The sequence below is a fragment of the Astyanax mexicanus genome, chromosome 13 (assembly GCF_023375975.1).
Source record: "Astyanax mexicanus isolate ESR-SI-001 chromosome 13, AstMex3_surface, whole genome shotgun sequence".
Taxonomy (NCBI): Eukaryota; Metazoa; Chordata; class Actinopteri; order Characiformes; family Acestrorhamphidae; genus Astyanax; species Astyanax mexicanus.
In genome coordinates, this window is record NC_064420.1 from 44,668,919 (window position 1) to 44,694,134 (window position 25,216).

Below are 25,216 nucleotides of genomic sequence, written 5' to 3' on the forward strand. Positions count from 1 at the left end.
ACATCAGTGTCTCTTCACTCTTTTGTATCCTGTGTGTGTGTGTGTGTGTGCGCTCGTGTGTGTGTCTGTACCGTAATTAATTTTGTTGTAGGTTATTAATCCATAACCCAGAATAAATGACTAACCTTAAACATTTTGGAGAAAAGTTAGTCTTGGACTATACATCATTTTGAATGGAGATTTTCCATTGAAAGAAAAATTTAGTCAACACAACATTTTAATAATGGCTTGGTATCTCAAAATAATGACTTGGTATCTTAAAATACTGACTCAGCATCTCAAAATAATGACTTGGTATCTCAAAATAGGAAATCAGTATCGCCAAAATAATCTCAGTATCTCAAAAACTACTTAAATTAGTATTTCAAAGCAACAACATGGTATCACATAAAACGACTTAGTATCTCAAAATAACGACTTTGTATCTTAAAATGATTTAGCATCTCAAAAAACTACTTAGTATTTCAAAGTAACGACATAGTAAAAATACTCACTATCTCAAAATAATGACTCAAAATAGTGATAGATATCTTAGTATCTACAAAATACTTAGTGTTTTAATGTAACAACATAGTATCTTAAGAAACGACTTAGTATCTCAAAAAAATTACTTAGTATCTCAAAAACGAATTAGTATTTCAAAGTAACAACAGTATCTCAAAATAACAACTTTGTACCTCTAAATAACGACTTAGTATCTCAAAACAACGACTTTTTGTCTCAAAGTAATGACTAGGTATCTCAAAAAAATTACTTAGAATTCTAAATAACGACATAGTATCTCATGAAACGACTTGGTATGGCAAAAACCAACTTAGTATCTTAAAATAATGACTTGACACTAAAATTCAGGCGCAGAGCACACAGAACGGTGCAGAAGTTTTAGCTTCAACCACACAAATATTTAAAACCATTTATTTGTGTGCGTTTTAAGGTAAAAGCTCAGTATCCGACTAGAACATAAGAAACTAAACATACATACAGTAAAAACGATCAAGGATTTCTCATTTTAAATAAAGTAGTAGTAGTAGTACAGTAGTTGTGCGTAAACACACAGGCATATCCTGGGACGACTAAGCGCAGAGGCAGGAAGGGCAGGCAGGACCCGGTGTTGATTCTCGAGAGAGGGCAGTGTTGCTGTTTTACAGGCTTTATTAATAATATTATTCAGTGTTTTACTGGGAAGACATGCAGCAGTTATTATACTAACACTGCTGTCTGCCTTCTCGCCCGTTCCTGCCCGTGTTCGCTGATGATTTGCGGTTAGAATCCGGTGTTTTAGCGCGGAGATGGCGGACGAGGCTCTGTTTCAGTTCCTCCATAATGAAGTGATTCAGTATGTGAACAGCGCGGAGAGCGGAGACACTGTGGGTATAACTCTAATAATCACACGGTGGAGTCTCACAGCCACGAGTAATCTACTGGATTTACTCTACTGGCTCTTACAGTGCTTTAGTTATGGTGATGAATGTGGCTGCTGTGATCTAATGTACCTGGTTTTATGTGCAGGAAAATGGACGGTGTGTTTCCAAACTGGAAAACATGGGATTCCGTGTTGGACAGGGACTCGTCGAAAGGCATGTAGTTACCCTTAAATTCACCTTAATCTATAAACACTCACATTTATCCTTCTTCAAACTGAGTTTTAGTAATGCTTGCTCAAGCAAAGAGTTCATTTGCAAAAAAAAATAGATAAATGCTATAGTACACTACTATAAAATCCAGCTAAATACCAGCTGGTCATCCAGAAAAATGACTAAGTCATACCATCTTATTATTTTGACATACTAAGTCATACCATCTCTTTATTTTAAGATACTAAGTCATACCATCACATTATTTTGAGATAATAAGTGGTTACTTTTAAATACTGTCTCATTATTTTGAGATATTGTCTCATTATTTTGAGATACTGTTTCATTATTTCGAGATACTCTCTCATTATTGCGTGATACTATCATTATTTCAAGATACTATTTCATTATTAAAATAACACTGGGAATAAGGGCAAAACTGCATTATCTGCATGCAGCAACTGAAGAGGGAGCTAGCTCCTCATGCTGCAGACTGTTGTCATGTGACATAACAAGGCTGGAGGTAGAGCGAGGTCCTAAACTAATGTAGGATTTAAATTTATTGCCTTCCACATCGACGTTAAGATATCTAACAGCCTTATTGCATATCGCAGTTGTTGTCCATGTCATGCACCCCTACTATAAACATACGTTTATCTGTTTTTGTAAATGAACCATGGTCACAGATATTTTTGTTATTAAACATATGATTATATTGAATATCCTGTATTTTTTGTGGAATTAAGAATAGACAGTTGAACAGTTTTAGTGTTTCCCATTTCATTTTTTTTTAGAAGTAAATGTTAAAACTGGTTTAAATGGTGGTGGTCCCTGTCTTTACAGGTTCACTAAAGACACAGCACGATTTAAGGATGAGCTCGATGTCATGAAGTTCATCTGCAAGGATTTCTGGACCTGTGTGTTTAAGAAACAGATTGATAACCTGCGAACAAACCATCAGGTAGGTGGTTGTGTTTGAATTTTCAGAATTATTAAAAAAATTATGACAGGGTTCCACTGATATGCGTTTATATGCAGTATTGCAGAAATATATATTAGATAATATATTAAATATATTAGATAATCTCAGTTTATGTAAAATCATTATTTAAAGACTTAGAAGAGAGCTTCTTGGTAAAGCAGCAAAAATTAGCTTTGGCATCTTAAATCTTAACTTGAAAAAAATAAATAAATGACAAGATTTATTTTAAATTAGGCATAATATATATGCCATGTGAGTTGTAATGTGTCTTTATGTTGTTTAGGGTATTTATGTCCTACAAGACAACAAGTTCCGGTTGCTGAACCAACTGTCCGCTGGTAAACAGTATCTGGATCATGCCCCAAAGGTACACATGTTTACATGTTAAAAACATTCAGGATGGAAACCAATCCTAATATGGACATAGTGGTAAAATATTTGATGTTTCTTTTGTTAGACATAGTTATAGCAAATGTAGTTTATAACCTTCATATTAATGTCCAAAATGGCTGAATATCTTTTTGGATTTATGTGATAAGTTTGTTACTTAAGTTTGTTATTTGCTTTCTCCTCTGCAGTATTTGGCATTTACCTGTGGCCTGGTGAGAGGAGGACTGTCCAATCTTGGAGTGAAGAGTATTGTAACGGCAGAAGTTTCCGTCATGCCTGCTTGTATGAAAAGCTTTTTATTTTTATTTTTGCCAGTTCTTTATTTTGTGTCCACACGTACATTATTTGTGTTTTAAGAAAAGATGATTATAGAAAATATTAAAATATTAGCTCATATGTTTATTTTATATTATTTTGGTTTTGTTCATGTAATTTGAACACAGACACTCAAACACATTTTGAATGAACAGTAAATTGTTTGTTAAGTAAATTAAAATAACCTATTAATTAAAAAGTAGTAGATTTTTATTAAAAAAAAAAAGTTAGGTGGAGCCCTACTGACAAACTTATTTTGTTATTCTCTTTCCAGGTAAATTTCAGGTCATGATCCAGAAGATGTAAAGAAGAACAAAATCCTCATAATATATATTGTTCTCATTTGTTTCACTTTTTTTGTTTAGTTTGTTTCCATTTAAAAGACACTTGAAATTTCCTTTCATGTAAAGTATAGCATGTTGAGGTCCAGTTTTAATTTGTACATCTTTGATTTATATATATGCTTTTACACTTTAATTATGTTTGATTACACTTTATGAATCATGTTTACACTAAATGCAATTAAAAATCTAATTTTGCTTTCAATCCATGTGTTTACGTTTTATTACTGTTATATATTCGGTGCCGAAAACTGTATAGTTTTAATTATTAGAGTGTCTTATTCTATAAAGTTGCATTTATTAGATGTGGTATCTGCAAACATATAGTATATTTAAGATACATTTATTTTATCTGATCAATTTTAAGTCTGATAAATACACCAAGCACAAAAACATCAAACCAACTGTTCTGATATAACATTCTGTGTGACAGAACTTTATCAGTGGTTGCTGATTTCTACTGTCAATATTTTAGGTATTACCTTATGAACATGATTTAGATTTGTTGGATTTTCATGAAACATAAAGTAAAAAAATTAACTACTAAAATGGAGCCAAATCCAGCACTGGTTATAGTAGAAACCTTGCTTCTAATGTAATTTGGATTAATTAGAAGTTGAGTTAGAAACCTGACAATCTCCACAACTTGTTTGCCACTGATTGCTTCCAAAGTGAATTAGTTTTCTATACAGCACAATTTGACAGATTCTTTAAGAAAATGTTAATGATAATTGAACATTCAATACTATGTACCTTTAACAATCAAAAAAATATGATTGTGTTATAAACAAGTGATTTATCACTTTAAAATCTACCTGTAGTTCATTCCTCAACCTTAAACATAGTTCCATACTAGTTTCATAGCAATTATTTCATTATTTATAGTAGATATCGAATCATTTATTTTTAGTTTAGTCTTTGAACCATTCATTGCATTTACTAAATTACCTTTATTAATAAGAAGTAAACTTTACATTATAGTAAAAATCTCGTCACCAATTGGGGATGTATGAAGCACCATGTGTTTTTCATCTACATCACATTTTATTTTGATTAGGCATAATGTAAAGTTTACTTCTTATTAATAAAGGCTATAAATATGGCATAGTGTTATGAGTTTTTTGGGTCTGCATTTCAGTGAGTAAAATAGCAAAGTCCATAAAGCTATTTAGAAATGCTCTACAATGCTAACATTTTAACTTTGTTTCTGTCTTTTCAATGAGTGTATTTTTATATTGTAAATTAGGATTAAGGATTCTGGTTTGTTCTAGTGCTCGACTGTATTTTAAACTACCCTGTATATTGCTAATGTTTAAATAGCCATAACAGCTTACAATTGTTTTTCCGTGTTTTTCCAGAAAATAAGTTAGGCGATTATTTTATAATACATATATTTAATATGTTAAAAATATACTAATGTTGTTATATTATTATTGTATTAAAAATACTGACGCCTGTTTTAAATGCCCAGTGTGGCGAAAAAAGAGTCACGTGATACATCCGTGCCTTACACGTTAGCCCCTCCGCAGCCAATGGGAGGCCGACTTCGTTTTTATTAGCCTGTGATTGGCCGATTTTTAAACTCGACGCTAACGGCGCTGATATTCAAACGTATTTTTTTCATTTGGTTCGGTCGGTTTGGTGGAGTCGTTGGAGGAGGAGAAATAGCTGGGATATTTTGGGGTTTTATCCTTTTATATTCAGTTTGGGAGCGAAGAATTCGTATTAGAAAGGTATGTAGAGCCGAGAGATGTTGTTTATTTTGTATAATGTGTCGTTAATATCCGTGTTTCGCTTATTTTATTCAGAATAATAACAGCTAATATTCAGGTAACACTAGCTAGCTTAGCTTAAGTCAACTGTCTGGTTCTCAGCCTTGTTGTATATTAGAGTTAGTCTTGCTAGAGTAGCTAAAGTAACTTATATGGTTAGCTAGCGGTGTATCACAGAATATATAAGTAATATATCAAAATAAAGTAACTGTTAGTTGGGTAAATTAAAGTTGTTTTTTGCGTAAATTTGCAGGCTTGTTTTTAGCTAAACTGTTAAGGATGGACGTGCAGCAGCAAGGCGACTCTGCTGATCCTTATGCCTACGACGCCCCGAACCATGTGATGTGTGACTTTGAATTGGATCGAGAAGATAATGCAGATCAGTGGTTTGGTATGTTATTAGTTAATTAACACATTTATATATGTGTCTCTCTGCTTTATTTAGCCACTTTCTTTAGCTATTTCTTCCAACCCCTCCCCCATAAATGCAGGCCTCTCAGACCTTCTGCAGTTTTTACTAAAAGTCTTTGTCTGAATCTTATTTTCATAATAATCTTGTTACTCTTAAAATAATCCCAATGCAGGTCGATTATAATATCGTTTTATGTTTTAAAGATTTAATGATTTAGCTACTGTAAGGGCTAAGTAACGTCAATTGCATTACTTGGGTGGTTTTGCTTAGTGTACTGTTTGCCAAAAAAGAGAGCTTTCAAACTCAATTTCTTTGTTTCCCTGTAACATTCTTTGTTTATTAGAGTTGGACAATATATCAAATAGGGGTGGGCAATATTATATCGTATACAATATATCGTGACACAGAAATATCATGATATTAAAAATCCATATCGTGATAATAGGGCTGTTCTGTCTTAAAAGTAGTCTTTTATTTACTGTGAAGCTTTAGGTGTATTTATTGTATAATTGTTTTAGTTTGCAGTTTATATGCATGCACTAAATATTCTGCAGTATTTTTTGCTGCATTATATTATTTTATGCTATATTTATTTTGCCATATTATGATTATTCTGTTATACTATTATACTATATTCCTGAAATGAATGAATTATTTTAGTTTTCCTATATCGCCAAGTATATCGTTATCGCAAAAATACCCTGAAATATCGTGATATTATTTTAGAGCCATATCATCCACCCCAATATCAAAATGGAGTTTTTTCATGGAGTTTGTTCATTGTAATAAAATGTACAATTTCGTTGGTGTTATTTAAGAGCTGATATCCTCAATATGCTTCCAGTCTGTACAATAAGAAAATGTTTTTAAAAATATTATTATTGTCCAGCTCTTGTTATTCACAATATTAGCCATGTGTTTCTTTAGCATGTTTCATACATCAAACATGCAGCTCAAAATGTATTATGTACAGCTTAAAAGTAACAAACAGCATATTAATAAATTCTGTACCAATGCTAATATTGCACATGTATATATCTGCCTATATAAACATGTCATAATTTACAGGGAGACTACACACCCTTGTATATAAAATTATACTGTTTACTCTAAATTCTAAGGTATCACTTCCAGAGTTGGCCAATACAATAAATGCATCTGCAATTATCTGCTTAAAATATCAATTGTTGGCCAATACCAATATAATACTAAGATCGTTCAAATTATTTTACACAAGATTAAAATAAGACCATAATCCATTGGAATTTGTTAATTACTGGAGCAAAAAAATATCCTTTTAAAGCTTTTAATCATGTTTTTAAAATGAAAAATACAGAAGTAAATGGACCAACGTTAAAAGCATATTCTTAGTTACAGGCTTTATTTTTTTTAAATGCTTCATTTTGTTTTATTTGATTTATCTATTGCATTTATTGTGAAGTACAGGAAATCTCCCCATAGATTAAATATTTACTATGTTATATTAAATATGCAGTACATGTATTAAAGATTAGGGTATGCATTACAATATGTTGGCCACATGTAGTCTGCCTCTGGAAGATAGGTCGGGAAAACATGTTTATTTTTTATAATTTTTGTGACAACAAAAACATGCTCTATAATCTGCCTTACATGATGGTGACTCGTCCTTTAGTATGACTAATGCCCATGCACACATTGTAGTGGTGATGCTGAAATGAATGGGCATGGGCAGCCCTAAAACTGTCTGAAGGCTGTGGATAGGGACCTCATGTCTTGTGCTATGTGATTTAGTTTTGCTATAAAATGGTTTAATCGTGTATTCTGTCTGATGATTTATTGTTTTTTTTTTTTTCTTTTAGATCTTCTTACCCCTAATGGTGAAGTTGAGCCACTCACAACCCCTCTTAGAAAGCCTTTTGATGGTACACACAGCGAAGATCTACCAAAGGCTGTAGTCACACCTATTGTCAAAGGAGCAACCTCAAACACAAGTAATTTTTTCCTCTAGTCAGGATACTCTTGTAAAAATCAAATTCACACACTCAGTGTTTTATTTTTTAAGTACACTTTTCAAAATAAGTGCTATAGAATGCACAGTGAATGGGTGGTATCACTACTACTTGTTTTTGTCTGAAAGGTTTCTATTTTTGTGTATTATTACCAGATCATGCATTTATTGATTTGTTGTACAGCACATGAGCAGCTGTTTTGAATTGCATGTTTACCCTTTTCTTTCCCTGCAGATTCAAATAGTGGAGCCCCTGAACCTCCATCTAATATTGTGACGTCATGGGGTAGCACAACTGCAGCCCCAACTCATAAGACCACTGTTCCAGCACAACCACGCAGGTACAGAGAACATGGCTGTCCTTTAAGTGATTAATATTTTGTGCAAAAAAATATAAGGTTGTCAGATTAACCAAAGAATCTGAGAGCAATGTGACTAAGATTGCATTAATAATTCACTATGTATCAGTGATAAAACATTTGACAAAATGTTTTATCACTGATACATAGTGTACCATAGTACCATAGTGATACATAGTGTACCAAACATTTTACATATTGTTTCCTATTGTTTTTTAAGCACGGCAAAAAAAAGGCCTTGTGTGCGTGAGCTCTAAATATATCTAGTTACAAAAGGGGATTTTAATAACACTGCACCTTGAAAATGTATTATTGTCTGTCTCTACAGGGTGTCTAAGCGCCCAGCAGTAAAAAATGAACGACCTCAGGCTCCTTCAACACCACCTGTAAAGAAGAAGCGCAGGTAAGTCTGTCTCTGAGATTCTGATACTTTGTGAAATTTTCTGTGACTCCCGTATTCAGGAGTTCATCTTCCTGCTTGCAGAGTTGTTCCAACTCCAAAAAGGACAGTTTTCCGTCAACCACGGAGGTAAAATAATTGGTGCACAATGTTTATGTTGTGTAATGGGCAATCACTGGTGACGTGAGCTTTACCTGTGGTTTTTATAACTGGGTTCTTCATATACACACTGCTAGTAACACTGAGTAGCATTGTTAGCCCTGTTGTTGGCCAGTTTTGGGGCAAAAATCTTAAATTTGGTTCTTCTATAAAGACATTAGCCACTGGTGATGCACTGCTTGCCCTGAATCACTTGAATCACAGGAATATGAACACTTGATAAACTCTTGTTATTAAACCAAAATATAAATTCTCTAATAAGAATATAATTGCATATATGTAAAAAAAAAAAAAAAAGCATATCCCACCTTTGATTATTACTTTGCTCTTTCTGCAGGAGCTCCACAGGCCAGAAGCCTGCTCGCCGCAGTGCTGTTGCAGCCAGGAGGAGCATCAGACAAAAGAACAAGGCACCTGTCTCCTCTGCTGTCACTGCTCCATCTACCTCTGCTGCTAACCAGTGAGTTACAGTATTGTGCAGTTAAAAGTACTATAAGTGTTAAATACTAACTGGGACAGCTAGACCTTGTTTTACCTTTTTTTTTTTTATGTGACTGTGCATTGCATTATTATGTCGACAAATCCATCTACAGTGGTATTGAAGTCTTATTGCTACACTGTCCCTTTAAATGCATTTATCGACTTTTATTAGCACCCATTGCTAAAACAGGTCTTAGCTTTTGTTTACATGTAAGAAGATTTTACAGATAGAATAGGACTCTAAAGCAGATAACCATCAAGTAATTTGAACCTAAAGGCCCAAACCAATTTATCTAGTCTAACTGTCCATATGATTATGCCTTTTCATAAGATGTAAGAAAGAAATAGCAGTGGTCAGGATATTCTTACTCTATCTTCATTTTTGACCTGCAGGCACAGGAGCACAGAGCAGCAGGAGCTTGAGCGCATCGAGGCTCTGCAGAAAGAGGTGGCCGAGCAGCGCAAGAGAAACGAGGCCAGCTACAAAGCGGCACTTGCAGGCAGTGAGTATACAACTTTCCTATACCTGAACCTTTTCAGGCAAGCTTGGTTATGTGTAATGGTGCAGATTAACACAGAAGCTGTACATGGTCTCTCTAGGTGAATTGTACTTTTACATTATGGAATCAAGCACAGTTTTTGAAAGTTATAAATTGGCACAAGCTGAGAGTCTGAATTCCATTTCAAAGCTGCAGCTTAGGAAAAAAACACATCCTAAAAGGGCTGATTATCTAGTGCAAAAATGCACCAGACTTTCTGAAAGATGCTGCTGCTTGTTTGCTGATTTGTGTGGTTAGTGGGGTCTCTCTTTACTGAGCTGATTGATTAATTGTGAGTAATGGATCTCAAGAGCAGTATCTTGTTAGTGGCTATAGGTCTTTGTCCAGCCATACAAGACCACCCTCCTATTTTCTTAAACAGGGAGCCAAATTTCTGTTAAGAATTTTTATATAGCTGAAAATTTTACCAATATTAACAGGTCATCTGTTAGCGAGTTTCGCATATTTAAACAAGTGGCAGGTCTTCTGTCTGTCTGTTTTTTTTTTTTTTTTTTTAAACACAGATTACAGGATTGGCTAAATTGATGGAGGATACTAATGCAAAGTCATCTTTACAATGTGCGCCCTAGCAATTGCCTGACTTTTATATTTTATATTCTGTATTTTCTTTACTGTTTCTGCTTTGCTGTGTTTTTAAATAGTCATATCCTAAATTCATATTTATTTTTTATAGGTCATCTTCCGAAGAAGCAGGTCCTGTCCACCACAGTTCCCAAAGAATTTAACTTCCGCTCGGATGGTAGACTGAAAAACCAACCGGATGTTACAGATGCTTCACACAAAGAGGGTGACTTTGCATCTCAGCTGCGCAGACACCCTGCCTCCCCTGTGAGTGTGTTTCCTTTAAAGGAACTTTTAATTCAGCTTCTTATATGGTCTTAATGCAAGAAGCATAACTAAACCAACTGATTCAGTTTCTTATGACCTGTATGAGGTGTAATTTTGCTTTTTTTTTACATTTAAGTTGAAGGCACCTAGGGGTACCACAATCCCTAAGCCTTTTAACCTCTCTACTGGCAACAAGAGGAAGCATGAGGAGGGTGAATATGTGTCCATGGCCCAGCAGATTGAACAGTTTCAGAAACGCACTCCAACTCGTTATCACCTGCGCAGCCGGCAGTCCCAAGACAGAGGTGAGACCTGATTTCTCCCTGCCAATTGTTTTTGTGTATTGTGTGGAGTTGACAGATCTCATAAAATTTTGTTTATGGTTGGTCACAAATTATGGGCTGATAAATTGTATGTACATAAATTCTAGTAGATTTGGAGTAATGGCACGTTTTTTTGGTTCCAAATATAAGAATAATGGGAGAAAATTCAGGTTTAATTTTTAGGTGTATAGTTTTACAGTCAGCTAAACATTTTATGCTAGAGTAATTGGGTTGTAAATCATTCATGATTCTTTATATATTCATTGTTTTCTTCAGGCCCATCACCAGTGAAGACTGACAAGCCTGCCATCACTCATCCTCATACCCCTCAGCTGCTAACTCGCCAGAGGAGTCGTCCTGTCATGGTGAAGAGTGCTGCAGAGATTGAGGCTGAAGAACTGGAAAAAATGCAGCAGTATGTACCTAAATGTCCTTGGGCCCAAAAAAAAATTATAATTAATACTATTTGCCACATTAAAAAAGGCAGTATAAAATAAGGCATCAAAAACACTATTTGACAGATACATTCCATAAAAGGAAACTGCTTCTTTTCTCTAAATGTTTGGTTCCTATGAGCATTTCATTCATAGTTACATAAGTTTTGCTCTAAACATGAAAATAGTATGTAGTATTTTGGACTACAGAGTTTGATTAGTCCACAGAAAAAATAAATCTGTTTGTCAAATTTGTTAAACAGCATATTTCTATAGGACATGACTGATTGCTTTCTATTGCCAGCCAGAGTGTATACAAGGTAACGAGGTGAATTAGCCTTGATCAATTTTATAATTCTCTCCTCAGGTTTAAATTCAAAGCACTAGAACTCAACCGTAAGATCTTGGAAGGTGTTGTGGCTCCTAAGAAACCAGCTCCTAAGGAAGCCACTCGCCCAGAAGGCTTCCAGCTCGAGGTGGAAAAACGTCTGCAGGATCGACATGTGAGCAAAAAGCCAGAGGAGCCTGAAAATCACACCTTCCACTCCAGGCCCCTGCCAACCCGCATCCTGGAAGAAGTGGTGGTAAGGAACTTTTGTTTGTTGTTCTCTTAGCATGAATATGGTTACGCTTTTGCTGTTTTCTTACCCATCTGTTTATTTAATTTAGGGTGTCCCAGAGAAGAAGGTGCTGAATCCTACAGTCCCTGAATCTCCAGCCTTTGCACTCAAAAATCGTGTTCGTATGGAACGCAAAACAGAAGAGGTATGACCTTTGAAGTGTTCTTGCCATAAGCTTTTCAATAGCTTGGTAAGCATAGGTGTTTCTATTGTTTCTAAATGTCCCTCTTTTTCACATACACAGGTGAAACCTCCAGCCCCTATTAAGGCACTGCCTGTGCCCCACTACCTGCCGTTTCACCCAAAGTCTGTAGCAAAGAACCATGTAGAGATGTGCCCTTTCTCTTTTGAGCAGCGTGAGCAAGAGCGCAGAGCACAGAAGGAGAAGCGCTTGGAAGAGTTGAGAAATGAGGAGGTATGATGCTTCAACTCTAAGTGGATGCTTATGTATTTAGTATATGCACAAATGTGCATTTTGAGCGTCTTTTTGTGCAATGCTTCCTTCAACTTAACCTACAAAGCTCCATGTTGCTCTTTACTCTGTTCGCAGATGCCGAAGTTCAAAGCTCGACCACTGCCAGACTTCCATGAAGTGAGTCTTCCAGAAAAGAAAGTGATTGAGCCCACCAAACCCGCACCTTTCAAGCTGGTAGTTGATGAGCGGGGAGCTACAAAGGGTGAACGCTGGGAGCATATGGTACTTTTATTATTATTATTAGGGTTCAAGCACCGAAGGTGCGTAGAACCCTATTGTTTTTGCTAAGATTTTTCTTATTATTATTAGGGTTCAAGCACCGAAGGTGCGTAGAACCCTATTGTTTTTGCTAAGATTTTTCTTATTATTATTATTATTCTTTTTCTCCTGTAAAAACAGTTGTGCAGCCTAAACCGTAAGTCACAGAGAAATGAAACTTGGTAGGTAGATGTAGGATCAGTGCATCTCGGTGGACAACAAAAATGGCACCGATTGGTCAAGTGGTGGCGCTATAAACAAGGAAATTCATTTTTCACAATTTTCTCAATAACTCAAAAACCATAAGACCTACATTCAAAATTCTTTGTTTGATGGATTCCTTGGGTCAATACCTACAACTTTCCAATTTGGACCATGCACTTCCGTCTATATAGATTTTTTGCTAATTTGCATAATATGCAAAACATACTTTTGCGAACTAGTCCTAGGAATTTTGATCAATCCTGGCATGTTTGGTATCAAAACACTCGTGAGAGCATGGCCTTCAATATTCATTAAGAAAAAGTTGAAATTTGTAAACAATATGGCCACCATATGCAAATTAGTCCTTCCGGATATATGCCCCATTCACTTCAATTGTTAAATTTGGAACACTGTTTCTCAGCAACCGTGCAACCTAGCAAGCTGAAACTTTGCATGCAGAATCTGTCATACAGCCTCTAAAGGATGTTCAAAGGGCAACTTAATCAATCAACATGGCTGAACACCATCAGCCAATCAGCATTCAGCAGACATTTTGGCAGGCTGAATGTTGCCCAATCTGGATGACACTTGGCAGTTATGTTCAGGTGGAGACGCTGTAGTGACCTGCAAATTGCTGAAACAATCCGACCACTGGGGGGCGCTGTTCCAACAAATCGAATACATGTCAATCATACTATACTATTTTGACATCTAAATGTTTGTGCCATATTTAGTACAGTGGCTCTGACAAATTTGTCAATACAACTATGTTTAAAAAGTGCTTTGTTTATTCAGAACTGCTAATTGTTTGAAAATAGCAATATTGATACTAGTCTCTGGATATTTGGCCTATCACCGCCATTTCAGACTTGTTGCACACTGTAGAGTCTCTAGGTTAAGATTCAATAAAAACATTTGTGAAAATTTCACATACAATAGTGTCCAGGCATCAAGCAGTCTGAGCGTCCTTGAAATTTTCAACCTAAATTGCTGTAACTCTGCAGTATTTGCTTTAATCTCACAATGTCAAAGACCTCTGTACAATATCACTCTGATGAAGCGCCATTTAATACAGAACTAGATTTAGAATATATTTGTAATTACATGTCATATCAGAACATGCACTCCTTTGTGCCTCTTCTCAACATTAATAACAGGTGAAAGACTTTTGATAATTTCTCAATGTGACAGAGTGTCTCCAATTGTGTTACACCTTCTTACACATCACCATCCTATGCTCTAGTAGGCACCATTGTGCCAGTTGCTGTTTGATGAAGCGCCATTTAATTCAGAACTAGATTTAGAATAACTTTGTAATTACATGTCATATCAGAACATTCACTCCTTTGTGTTAATGTAAACTTGTTTGGTAAAACATTTCAGCTTGTTTTGCAAAGGTCAAAAGGTCAATCTGAACACCACTTTGTAAACATTCTGGTTGAAACCACCTGATCAATACCAATAACATGTAGACACATTTTGACTAGATCTAACTCACTTGATGAATATCCTACAAACTTCACTAGATTGACATTACAATTACAATTTACAATTTAAGCACTGATCACGTTGAAAGGCTTCTGCTCAACATTAATAACAGGTGAAAATTTTTTAATAATCTCTAAATGTGACAGGGCATCTCCAATCATATTAGCCCTTTTTACACATCACCATTCAGTTCTCTAGTATGCACCATTGTGCCAGTTGGTGCTTGAACCCGATGATTGCCGCTTGCGGCTATATTTAGGGTTCAAGCACCGAAGGTGCGTAGAACCCTATTGTTTTTGCTAAGATTTTTCTTATTATTATTATTATTATTAGGGGTTCGAGCACGTAGTGCTAGAAACCCTATTGTAATTGTTCTGATTATTATTCTTATTCTTTTTCTGCCATAGAAGTGATTGGGCAGAAGAAACCGTAAGGCCTACAGGGCTGAGACTTGGTCGTATGGTAGTACTTCTCACCGCTACTCAGATTCAAAAGATGAGCCCGATCGGCCTCAAGGGGGCGCTATGGCGAAGGTCAACGCGTTTGGCCTGGTTACTCCCACGCCCTGATAGCTAGATCAAAAATTCTTGCATTATATGATTCCTTGGTTAATGGCAAATCAAAAAGGTCAATAGAACCACTAAGCTCCGCCCACTTAGATTTTTTGCTATTTAGCATAATATGCAAAACCTACTTTTGAGAACTTGTCCTAAAGTCATTGACCAATCCTGTCATATTTGGTGTCAAACGACTCAGCAGAGTCCCAACCTCAATAATTATCGAAAAAATTGAGAAATTTTTAAACAATATGGCCGCCATATGCAAATTAATCTTACCGTGGCACACCCAAATTTACTCTAACAGCTGTAACTTTTGAATGCTTAAACCTACACTAATGCCACTTTACAACTTTGATGCCAACATGATTCTGAGGTAGCCCTTCAATCTGTGTAGACATACGCCCCCAGGGGGCGGAGCCAAAGCTAAAAATCTGTTTCTCAGGAACCGTACAAGCTATGAAGCTCTCCTTTGGCATGTATCATCTATGGCCTATGTCCTAATGTTTTACAGAAGGAAAATTTGATATGCAAATTTTTGCGATCGTTATTAGCCAATCAGATTCCAGCAAGCTTTTGACAGGCTAAACAATGACCAATCAGGACGATACTTATACCCTACATGTATCTCAGGGGCTTCTATCATCCATTAAAATATGGCGTTGATTGGCCTCAAGGGGGCGCTATAGCAGAAAATCAGTTATATCTAAAGGTACAAGTGGCCTAGGCTTGTTATTTTTTTTTAGTTGTATACTTTGCTGTAGCCTTTACAACTTTGTAATTACACGTGTTTACCAAAAATGCAAAGATTTTCATCAGTGGCCAAAAGAATAAAGATTGCTCTTTTCGAACTTGTCTTTAAGTCCTTAATCAATCAAAACAAATTTGGTCTTGATGCAATCTTGAGACCCTGTAGGTAAATAATTATCAAAAAAATCTTGACATTTTAACTATTTGAGGCCCATAAACCTTGATCAAACATGTACGTGAAAGCCTTTTCAGAGTTATTTGGCCAAAACTCTGTCAAAGTTTAAAACATGCCAAAACTGTTGAAGCTACTAATTAACAATGACATTTGAAGTACATGTGCCAAGTATGAGCCAAATAAGTCTTCAGTAGGCTCTACAGTGAAAAAATAGCTATTTTCAATTTATTCTATTTATCGCTATTTTCCAACCTAAATGGACAGAAGACAGGAACCTTTCACCCTATCAACACACAAATTTATACACATATATAGACTGATAATCTGATCTTGATTGCAAATTTTCAGCCAAATCGGACATGTTTTGCCTCTACAACGGTTGGAAAACTACAGCGATTTTGTAGGCCTCAAGCCTGTATTATCGCTTTTTTCAAATCTAAATGGACAGAAGTCAGGAACCTTTGACCCTATCGACACAGAAATTGACATCCATATATAGACTGATATTGTGATCTTGATTGCTAATTTTGAGCCAAATCAGATTTTTTTTGCCTCTAATATGGCCAAAGAGCAACAGCCATTTTGTAGGCCATAAGCCTGTATTATCGCTTTTTTCAAGCCTAAATGGACAGAAGTCAGGAACCTTTGATCCTATCAACACACAAATTTACACACATATATATACAGACCACTTGATCATGAGTACCAATTTGGAGCCCAATCGGACTTTTCTTCTCTTTTTAATAAATAGAAACACACTGATAGGGAATGTTCTGTCTGACTTATAGAGTGATAAATTTCCAGCAGGTTATATGTGGTCTCTTGCTGCGCTCTGGTGGTCATTTGGTGAAACAGCTACAGGTGAATTATTCTAAATTAAAGCTCTGCTGAACTTATTTAATCTTGCTTGTCTTGCTTAATTGAACATCTTTATCCTTCTTGGTCATGCTGCTCAGCCACCTGGGTCATTCTTGTTTATGCTCCACCCAATATTTTTTTTTTTTAATTTGCATAATATGCAAAACCTACTTTTGAGATCTTGTCTTTGCCTCCTTGACCAATCATGACATGTTTGGTGTCAAACAGTTCAGCAGAGCTTACTCCTCAATAATTATAAAAAAAATCTTTACATTTATAAACAATATGGCCACCATATGCAAATGAGTTTTACCATGGTGCAGTAAAATGTCTTTAACACTTAGAACTTTTGAATGCTTAACCTGACACTAATACCACTTCAGTCCTTTGATCATTACATGATTCTCAGATACCCTGTCAGTTTAAGTAGACATACACCCCCAGGGGGCGGAGCCAATGCTCGATAGCTGTTTCTCTAGAACCATACAAGCTATCAAGGTCATCCTAGCCAATTATCATCTATGGCCCATGCACTAATGGTACACCAAATGAAAATTTGATATGGACACTTTTGTGGTCACTATTAGCCAATCACATTCCAGCAAGTTTTTAACAGGCGGAATGTTAATCAGGTCAAAACTTATATACTATATACGGGTTATTTATATGCCCTTTTTATGCCTTGTGTTTTTTCAATTTAAGAACTGAATTTGTTTCACCAAATGCCCACTAGAGTGCAGTAAGACACCACATAAAACCTGATGAACACTACAGCTCAATTTATCAATGCTTTTCAACTAGTTTACTCACACCACTCATCTAGCATTGCCATTATGGTCTTTATGGTCACGCTGGTCACCCAGCTTGGTTATGCTGGCCATCCAGCTTGGTCATGCTGGCCATTCACATTGGTCATTATGGTCCTGCTGGTCATTCAGCTTTGTCCTCATAGTAATGGTGGTCTTCCAGCTTGGTCATACTGGCCAACCACCTTTGCCATACTGGTCATCCAGTTTGGTCATTATGGTCTTCCAGCTTGGTCAATATGGTCAACAAGTTTGTCATCCAGATTAGTCATGCTGGTAATCTAGCTTGGTCTTCACGGTCATGCTGGTCATCCTCATCCAGTTTGGCGATGCCGGTCAACCAGCAACATGTTTTAAGCCTAACTGGCCTCCAGGGGTCTCTTTGCCTGTAACGCTCGAACCCCGTAAATCGCCGCTTGCGGCTATATTTATTATTATTATTATTCTTTTTCTCCTGTAAAAACAGTTGTGCAGCCTAAACCGTAAGTCATAGAGAAATGAAACTTGGTAGGTAGATGTAGGATCAGTGCATCTCGGTGGACAACAAAAATGGCACCGATTGGTCAAGTGGTGGCGCTATAAACAAGGAAATTCATTTTTCACAATTTTCTCAATAACTCAAAAACCATAAGACCTACATTCAAAATTCTTTTTTTGCTGGATTCCTTGGGTCAATACCAACAACTTTCCAATTTGGACCATGCACTTCCGTCTATATAGATTTTGTGCTAATTTGCATAATATGCAAAACCTACTTTTGCAAACTAGTCCTAGGATTTTTGACCAATCCTGGCATGTTTGGTATCAAAACACTCGTGAGAGCATGCGCTTCAATATTCATTAAGAAAAAGTTGAAATATGTAAACAATATGGCCGCCATATGCAAATTAGTCCTTCCGGATATATGCCCCATTCACTTCAAGAGGTAAATTTGGAGCACTGTTTCTCAGCAACCGTGCAACCTAGCAAGTTGAAACTTTGCATGCAGAATCTAACATACAGCCTCTAAAGGATGTTCAAAGGGCAACTTAATCAATCAACATGGCTGAACACCATCAGCCAATCAGCATTCAGCAGACATTTTGGCAGGCTGAACGTTGCCCAATCTGGATGATATTTGGCAGTTATGTTCAGGTGGAGACACTGTAGTGACCTGCAAAGTGCTGAAACAATCCGCCCACTGGGGGGCGCTGTTCCAAAAAAACGAGTATATGTCAATCATGCTGTACTATTTTGACATCTAATTGTTTTTGCCATATTTAGTACAGTGGCTCTGACAAATTTCTCAATACAACTATGTTTAAAAAGTGCTTTGTTCATTCATAATTGCTAATTGTTTGAAAATAGCTATATTGAAACTACTCTCTGGATATTTGGCCTATCACCTCCATTTCAGTCTTGCTGCACACTGTAGAGTCTCTAGGTAAATGTTCATTAAAAACATTTGTGAAAATTTCACATACAATACTCTCCAGGCATCAAGCAATCTGTGCGTCCTTGGAATTTCTAACCTAAATTGCTGTAACTCTGCAGTATTTGCTGTAATCTCACAATGTTAAAGACCTCTGTACAATATCACTCTGATGAAGCACCATTTAATACAGAACTAGATTAAGAATAACTTGACATTACATGTCATATCAGAACATTCACTCCTTTGTGCCTCTTCTCAACATTAATAACAGGTGAAAGACTTTTGATCATTTTAAATGTGACAGAATGTCTCCAATTGTGTTAGACCTTCTTACACATCACCATCCTATGCTCTAGTAGGCACCATTGTGCTAGTTGGTGCTTGATGAAGCGCCATTTAATTCAGAACTAGATTTATAATAACTTCGTAATTACATGTCATATCAGAACATTCACTCCTTTGTGTTAATTTAAACTTGTTTGGTCAAACATTTCAGCTTGTTCTGCAAAGGTTCAAAGGTCAATCTGAATACCACTTTGTGAACATTCTGGTTGAAGCCACCTGATCAATACCAATAACATGTAGACACCTTTTGACTAGTTCTAACTCACTTAATGAATATCCTACAAAGTTCACTAGATTTACATGTGAATTTAAGCACTGATCAGGTTGAAAGGCCTCTGCTCAACATTAATAACAGGTGAAAAACTTGATAATTTCTAAATGTGACAGGGCATCTCCAATCATATTAGACCTTCTTACACATCACCATTCAATGCTCCAGTAGGCACCATTGTGCAAGTTGGTGCTTGAACCCGATGATTGCCGCTTGCGGCTATATTTATTATTATTATTATTCTTTTTCTCCTGTAAAAACAGTTGTGCAGCCTAAACCGTAAGTCATAGAGAAATGAAACTTGGTAGGTAGATGTAGGATCAGTGCATCTCGGTGGACAACAAAAATGGCACCGATTGGTCAAGTGGTGGCGCTATAAACAAGGAAATTCATTTTTCACAATTTTCTCAATAACTCAAAAACCATAAGACCTACATTCAAAATTCTTTTTTTGATGGATTCCTTGGGTCAATACCAACAACTTTCCAATTTGGACCATGCACTTCCGTCTATATAGATTTTGTGCTAATTTGCATAATATGCAAAACCTACTTTTGCAAACTAGTCCTAGGAATTTTGACAAATCCTGGCATGTTTGGTATCAAAACACTCGTGAGAGCATGCGCTTCAATATTCAATAAGAAAAAATTGAAATATGTAAACAATATGGCCGCCATATGCAAATTAGTCCTTCCGGATATATGCCCCATTCACTTCAAGAGGTAAATTTGGAGCACTGTTTCTCAGCAACCGTGCAACCTAGCAAGTTGAAACTTTGCATGCAGAATCTATCATACAGCCTCTAAAGGATGTTCAAAGGGCAACTTAATCAATCAACATGGCTGAACACCATCAGCATTCAGCAGACATTTTGGCAGGCTGAATGTTGCCCAATCTGGATGATATTTGGCAGTTATGTTCAGGTGGAGACACTGTAGTGACCTGCAAAGTGCTGAAACAATCCGCCCACTGGGGGGCGCTGTTCCAAAAAAACGAGTATATGTCAATCATGCTGTACTATTTTGACATCTAATTGTTTTTGCCATATTTAGTACAGTGGCTCTGACAAATTTCTCAATACAACTATGTTTAAAAAGTGCTTTGTTCATTCATAATTGCTAATTGTTTGAAAATAGCTATATTGAAACTACTCTCTGGATATTTGGCCTATCACCTCCATTTCAGTCTTGCTGCACACTGTAGAGTCTCTAGGTAAATGTTCATTAAAAACATTTGTGAAAATTTCACATACAATACTCTCCAGGCATCAAGCAATCTGTGCGTCCTTGGAATTTCTAACCTAAATTGCTGTAACTCTGCAGTATTTGCTGTAATCTCACAATGTTAAAGACCTCTGTACAATATCACTCTGATGAAGCGCCATTTAATACAGAACTAGATTAAGAATAACTTGACATTACATGTCATATCAGAACATTCACTCCTTTGTGCCTCTTCTCAACATTAATAACAGGTGAAAGACTTTTGATCATTTTAAATGTGACAGAATGTCTCCAATTGTGTTAGACCTTCTTACACATCACCATCCTATGCTCTAGTAGGCACCATTGTGCTAGTTGGTGCTTGATGAAGCGCCATTTAATTCAGAACTAGATTTATAATAACTTCGTAATTACATGTCATATCAGAACATTCACTCCTTTGTGTTAATTTAAACTTGTTTGGTCAAACATTTCAGCTTGTTCTGCAAAGGTCAATCTGAATACCACTTTGTGAACATTCTGGTTGAAGCCACCTGATCAATACCAATAACATGTAGACACCTTTTGACTAGTTCTAACTCACTTAATGAATATCCTACAAAGTTCACTAGATTTACATGTGAATTTAAGCACTGATCAGGTTGAAAGGCCTCTGCTCAACATTAATAACAGGTGAAAAACTTGATAATTTCTAAATGTGACAGGGCATCTCCAATCATATTAGACCTTCTTACACATCACCATTCAATGCTCCAGTAGGCACCATTGTGCAAGTTGGTGCTTGAACCCGATGATTGCCGCTTGCGGCTATATTTTTATTATTATTTTTTTTAACTAATTGATTATTTTAATGGTTAAGTAATTCAGACTAAGACTATGTTCACACAGCTAGTAAATGTGACCCAAATTTAGTCTTTTCCATCATATGTAATGTGATTTGTCACGTTTGACAATGTAAATGGCTCTGATTTGGGCTAACTTTCATATGGTAGTAAAATATGATCTCTGATTTGTAACAATGGTACTCTGCCAGATCAGAGCAGAATTTGTATAAAGGAGAGGTAAGTAAAAGGGAAAATAGAGAACGGCAGTGAGGGATGTTTTCATGGACTTGGTGTTTCTTAAAGAATGTCAGAACGTGGCCACAAAAGGTGAGGGAAATAGAAACGTGCTTTTAATGCGTATTGGGTGCTAAGTGCCGCTGTGGGCCACTGAATCTTCTTGATGGCTCCTGTCATGCTGGAGAGTATGAAAGAAGCTTCTTAAAGCATTACTGTTAAGTTTAAAAGCTTGTACTGTTCCAACAAATGTTGGAAATGGTCATTATTCAAATGATGGTGTAAAGAGTCTAAAACAAACATTGGATTTGGAGAAAAATCAGGTTTGGTCCACTTTTACCTGCTGTGTGAACAAAGCTTAAAAACTACTTTACTTTACCACACCAATTAAAAACCATCTCTCTAACCATTCTTTTTTTTTTATTAGGTAAAAGAGGAGCTGAAGCAGCAAGCAGAGGCCGCATGCTTCAAGGCACGACCCAATGCAGTCGTACACAAAGAGCCATTTGTACCAAAGAAAGAAAATCGCTCCCTCTTGGGTATGTTTTATATGAAGCACTTACCGTCATGCACAAGGACTCTCCTTTTGCTGTCCTCTCCCCTGGGTTTGCTACTTGTGTTGGTTTATGTAAAGCTGTTTGCACCGCTAACTCCACCTTATTTTGCTTTCTTCCAAATTTCATCTCTTCCGAAACGTCACAATTATTACCATTCCTTTACTTGACCACTCTATTTGGTCCTCTTAAATCTTTTGGCACTTTCTCAAGCCAATACTACCCATTCTGCAGTCCCTGAAGGCTTCCAGCTGTCGACGGAGCGGCGGGCTAAAGAGCGGCTGGAGTTTGAGCGGGCGCTGAAGGAGAAGGAGGCCCTCAGGGCACAGGTGGAGGAGCAGGAGTCCAGAGATCGAGAAGAGCATGAGAAGGAAGAAATAATCAGACTGCGGCAAGAACAGGTACGTCACAGAAAAGCCACTTTTCACAATTAAGCCTCAAGTTATTTAAGTGCATGTGAATGAATAGCTCTTTGTCGTCCTGGATTCTAATCTGTTCTCGTCCTCTGCAGGTGCACAAAGCTCAACCTATCCGGCGCTACAAACCTGTGGAGCTGAAGCACAGCGAGGCCACGCTCACGGTGCCCCAGTCACCCAAATTCTCAGACCGTTTCCGCATGTAAATTGGCTTGTGGTGCTAAAATGTACATAAATGAAGCTTTTTATTTTCGCTTTTGTGGCTTTTTTTTTTTTTTAATATTGCAAGGCTGTAAAATGATGCTTTTATAATTGCATACATATAAAGCCCTAACCTTTGACCTTCTGAGGCTATGTATTCTGTTGGTAAACATACTTGCACAGCTGTTTACATGTAGGCAATTATGGAAACTGTTGTCCCATGTTTCCTTTCACTCATAATGTATATGTAGCTTCTTCTTACATATTTCTGTCACTTCTTTTCCTCTAATAAATCTTTTTTCTTTACTCCTTTTTTATAAAAAAAAAAAGGTGTCATTTTATTTTCCATTGTCAGTTGTATTAAGAATGAGCAAACCTGACTTGAGGCAACTCCTTGCTTTTCATTTCTGCATGTGGTTTCTGGGTTTGGGCTGGGTTCCCTGGATTCTTTCGGTCAGCTTGAGTGCAGTGTGACTCAGGATCTCTGTTCCCTTAGTTGGTATAAAGCACAGTTGATACGGATTGGGTAGATTAGAAAATTGTATTGTATTTAGTATTTTTGCAGTTGTTATGACATAGGAGTGATTTTAATTTAAAAGCAGTATCCACAAACTCAAAAGTGAGCAGAAGATCTTCAGTTTGGCAAAAGATGTGCAAAAGATACTGCACAGATTACAAAGACATGGCCATGGAGGAGGGTGAGGGCACTGGAGTGGCCTGCCTGCAGTCCTTACCCTTTTCCGCTAGAAAATGTGGAGAAATTAAAAATGTGACTTAGTCTGGTACTGTTGCACACTTTAAAATGTGTTTGCAGGATGACTGGGACAAAATAAAGCTGGAGTCACCTTATTCGATATATTTACTGTTTGTCTTGTGAGAAGGATTTTGTTGTGGATTGTAATGTAGGCCTAAAATGCAGTAATGAATGTATCTAATGTCAAAAATATTTTTCATACTGTCTGCTATCGGGTAAAGCCTAATCCTGTCTTTCTTCAGAGACCTCTAATTTAGTTCAATTAAGCAGGGCTCTTTTTTTTTTTCACAATAAACAGCTCACGTGGCAATTATTCATACTAGAGACCACAACTAGACATTTTATAATGAAAAAAAAGGATGCTTGAGGAAACAATGTCTATGCAAACACTTTAGATGACTCATCTTACAGCTGAAAGAATTCTGCATGATGGAATAGGAGAAAATGCTATCACTTGATGTCAGAGACTGGTAGATGGTTATTAGAAATGTCCAATGGACCCCAGCAAATGGGTTTTTTTTTTTTTCCTCCCATTTTTGTTCATTGTATGTGACAACTTATGTTCAAAAGTAATTTCTTCAGTTTAATTTTGTTTAGTTATAAAAGCTCCATCTCTAAATACTGTTCAAATGCGGCTTAAGATTGCATGGCTGTATATGTATATATGTACGTATAAATGTGCGGTAACGCTTTATAATACAGCCCACGTTTTAGAGGGTAAGTTTCCTGTACATTCAAAATTCTTTCCGGGTCCTACAGGTACTTTAACTGTAGGTATAAATAAAGAACAACCAGGAACAACAGTGTAACAACTAGGTAACTTTATAAAACTTACAACACTTATAGTGTAACTGTTCACTATGAATCACTAAATACAAAATACTTATGGGGTCCTGCTCGTACTTAAATGTAGGTGCGAATAAAGCACAGGATAATCTGCAATTTCCCTAAACTTGTGGTGCAGTTTTCATATAAAATAAAATATCATTTTGCTCTTTGGTTAAGGCTTTATTCCAGTCACACTCCAGGGAATTATTATTCTAATTTTGAGTTTGAATAAGAAGATGAGAATTTGATTTATGCTTTTAAAACTGTCAAGGGTGGAGCAGGAAAAAACATATAGTTTTTAATGTCAAGACAGTACAATACAGTAATATTTATATGTCTTCAATAACACAATCAGGAATGTGAGATTTTACAGAAAATGTATTTATTAATGCACAGAAACCGCAAGGTTTTATATTCATGATTAATAAACCCACACCTCACCTGATTTTTACTGTTCTTACTCTCTAAGTACACAGTACTTACTCAGTAATTACTCAGAAACAACAGGGAGCAGGCTGTATTATGTAGTGTACAGTGTTGTTTTTACCGTTCTCACTCTGTAAGTACACAGTACTTACCCTCTAAAATGCGGGCTGTATTATAAAGCGTTACCAAATGTGCTTATAAAGTAATTATGTGTGT

The 25,216-nt window shown here is 36.4% G+C and overlaps 2 protein-coding genes across 4 annotated transcripts; both read left to right on the forward strand.

Annotated features, from left to right (window-relative positions):
- The first annotated feature begins 1,072 nt into the window (after positions 1-1,072).
- On the forward strand, positions 1,073-3,807 carry trappc6b (trafficking protein particle complex subunit 6B). The gene is made up of 6 exons (XM_007235723.4): positions 1,073-1,367; positions 1,510-1,577; positions 2,418-2,535; positions 2,840-2,923; positions 3,135-3,228; positions 3,536-3,807. The coding sequence occupies exons 1-6, from the start codon at positions 1,290-1,292 to the stop codon at positions 3,565-3,567; spliced, it is 474 nt and encodes a 157-aa protein (XP_007235785.2). The 5' UTR covers positions 1,073-1,289; the 3' UTR covers positions 3,568-3,807.
- A 1,381-nt stretch (positions 3,808-5,188) lies between these two features.
- tpx2 (TPX2 microtubule nucleation factor) lies at positions 5,189-23,298 on the forward strand. Of its 3 annotated transcripts, none has more exons than XM_022676838.2 (18): positions 5,189-5,335; positions 5,628-5,765; positions 7,628-7,759; positions 8,012-8,117; positions 8,464-8,538; positions 8,620-8,664; positions 9,032-9,154; positions 9,568-9,677; positions 10,408-10,562; positions 10,699-10,867; positions 11,162-11,300; positions 11,687-11,903; positions 11,989-12,084; positions 12,184-12,354; positions 12,490-12,636; positions 22,249-22,360; positions 22,589-22,776; positions 22,887-23,298. In XM_022676838.2, the coding sequence occupies exons 2-18, from the start codon at positions 5,654-5,656 to the stop codon at positions 22,995-22,997; spliced, it is 2,208 nt and encodes a 735-aa protein (XP_022532559.2). In that variant the 5' UTR covers positions 5,189-5,335; positions 5,628-5,653; the 3' UTR covers positions 22,998-23,298. The 3 variants fall into 3 exon arrangements, with proteins under 3 accessions (XP_022532559.2, XP_049319183.1, XP_049319184.1); XM_049463226.1 differs by having other exon boundaries at positions 22,610-22,776; XM_049463227.1 differs by lacking the exon at positions 8,620-8,664.
- The last annotated feature ends 1,918 nt before the right edge of the window (positions 23,299-25,216 follow it).

Excerpts from the sequence above, each read along its gene's own strand:
- trappc6b (XM_007235723.4), top strand. The coding sequence starts at position 1,290 with ATGGCGGACGAGGCTCTGTTTCAGTTCCTCCATAATGAAGTGATTCAG. Across the intron at positions 1,578-2,417 it reads GGACAGGGACTCGTCGAAAG|GTTCACTAAAGACACAGCAC; the intron begins GCATGTAGTTAC and ends CTGTCTTTACAG. Across the intron at positions 2,924-3,134 it reads ATCTGGATCATGCCCCAAAG|TATTTGGCATTTACCTGTGG; the intron begins GTACACATGTTT and ends TCTCCTCTGCAG.
- tpx2 (XM_022676838.2), top strand. The coding sequence starts at position 5,654 with ATGGACGTGCAGCAGCAAGGCGACTCTGCTGATCCTTATGCCTACGAC. Across the intron at positions 7,760-8,011 it reads AGGAGCAACCTCAAACACAA|ATTCAAATAGTGGAGCCCCT; the intron begins GTAATTTTTTCC and ends CTTTCCCTGCAG. Across the intron at positions 22,777-22,886 it reads TCAGACTGCGGCAAGAACAG|GTGCACAAAGCTCAACCTAT; the intron begins GTACGTCACAGA and ends CGTCCTCTGCAG.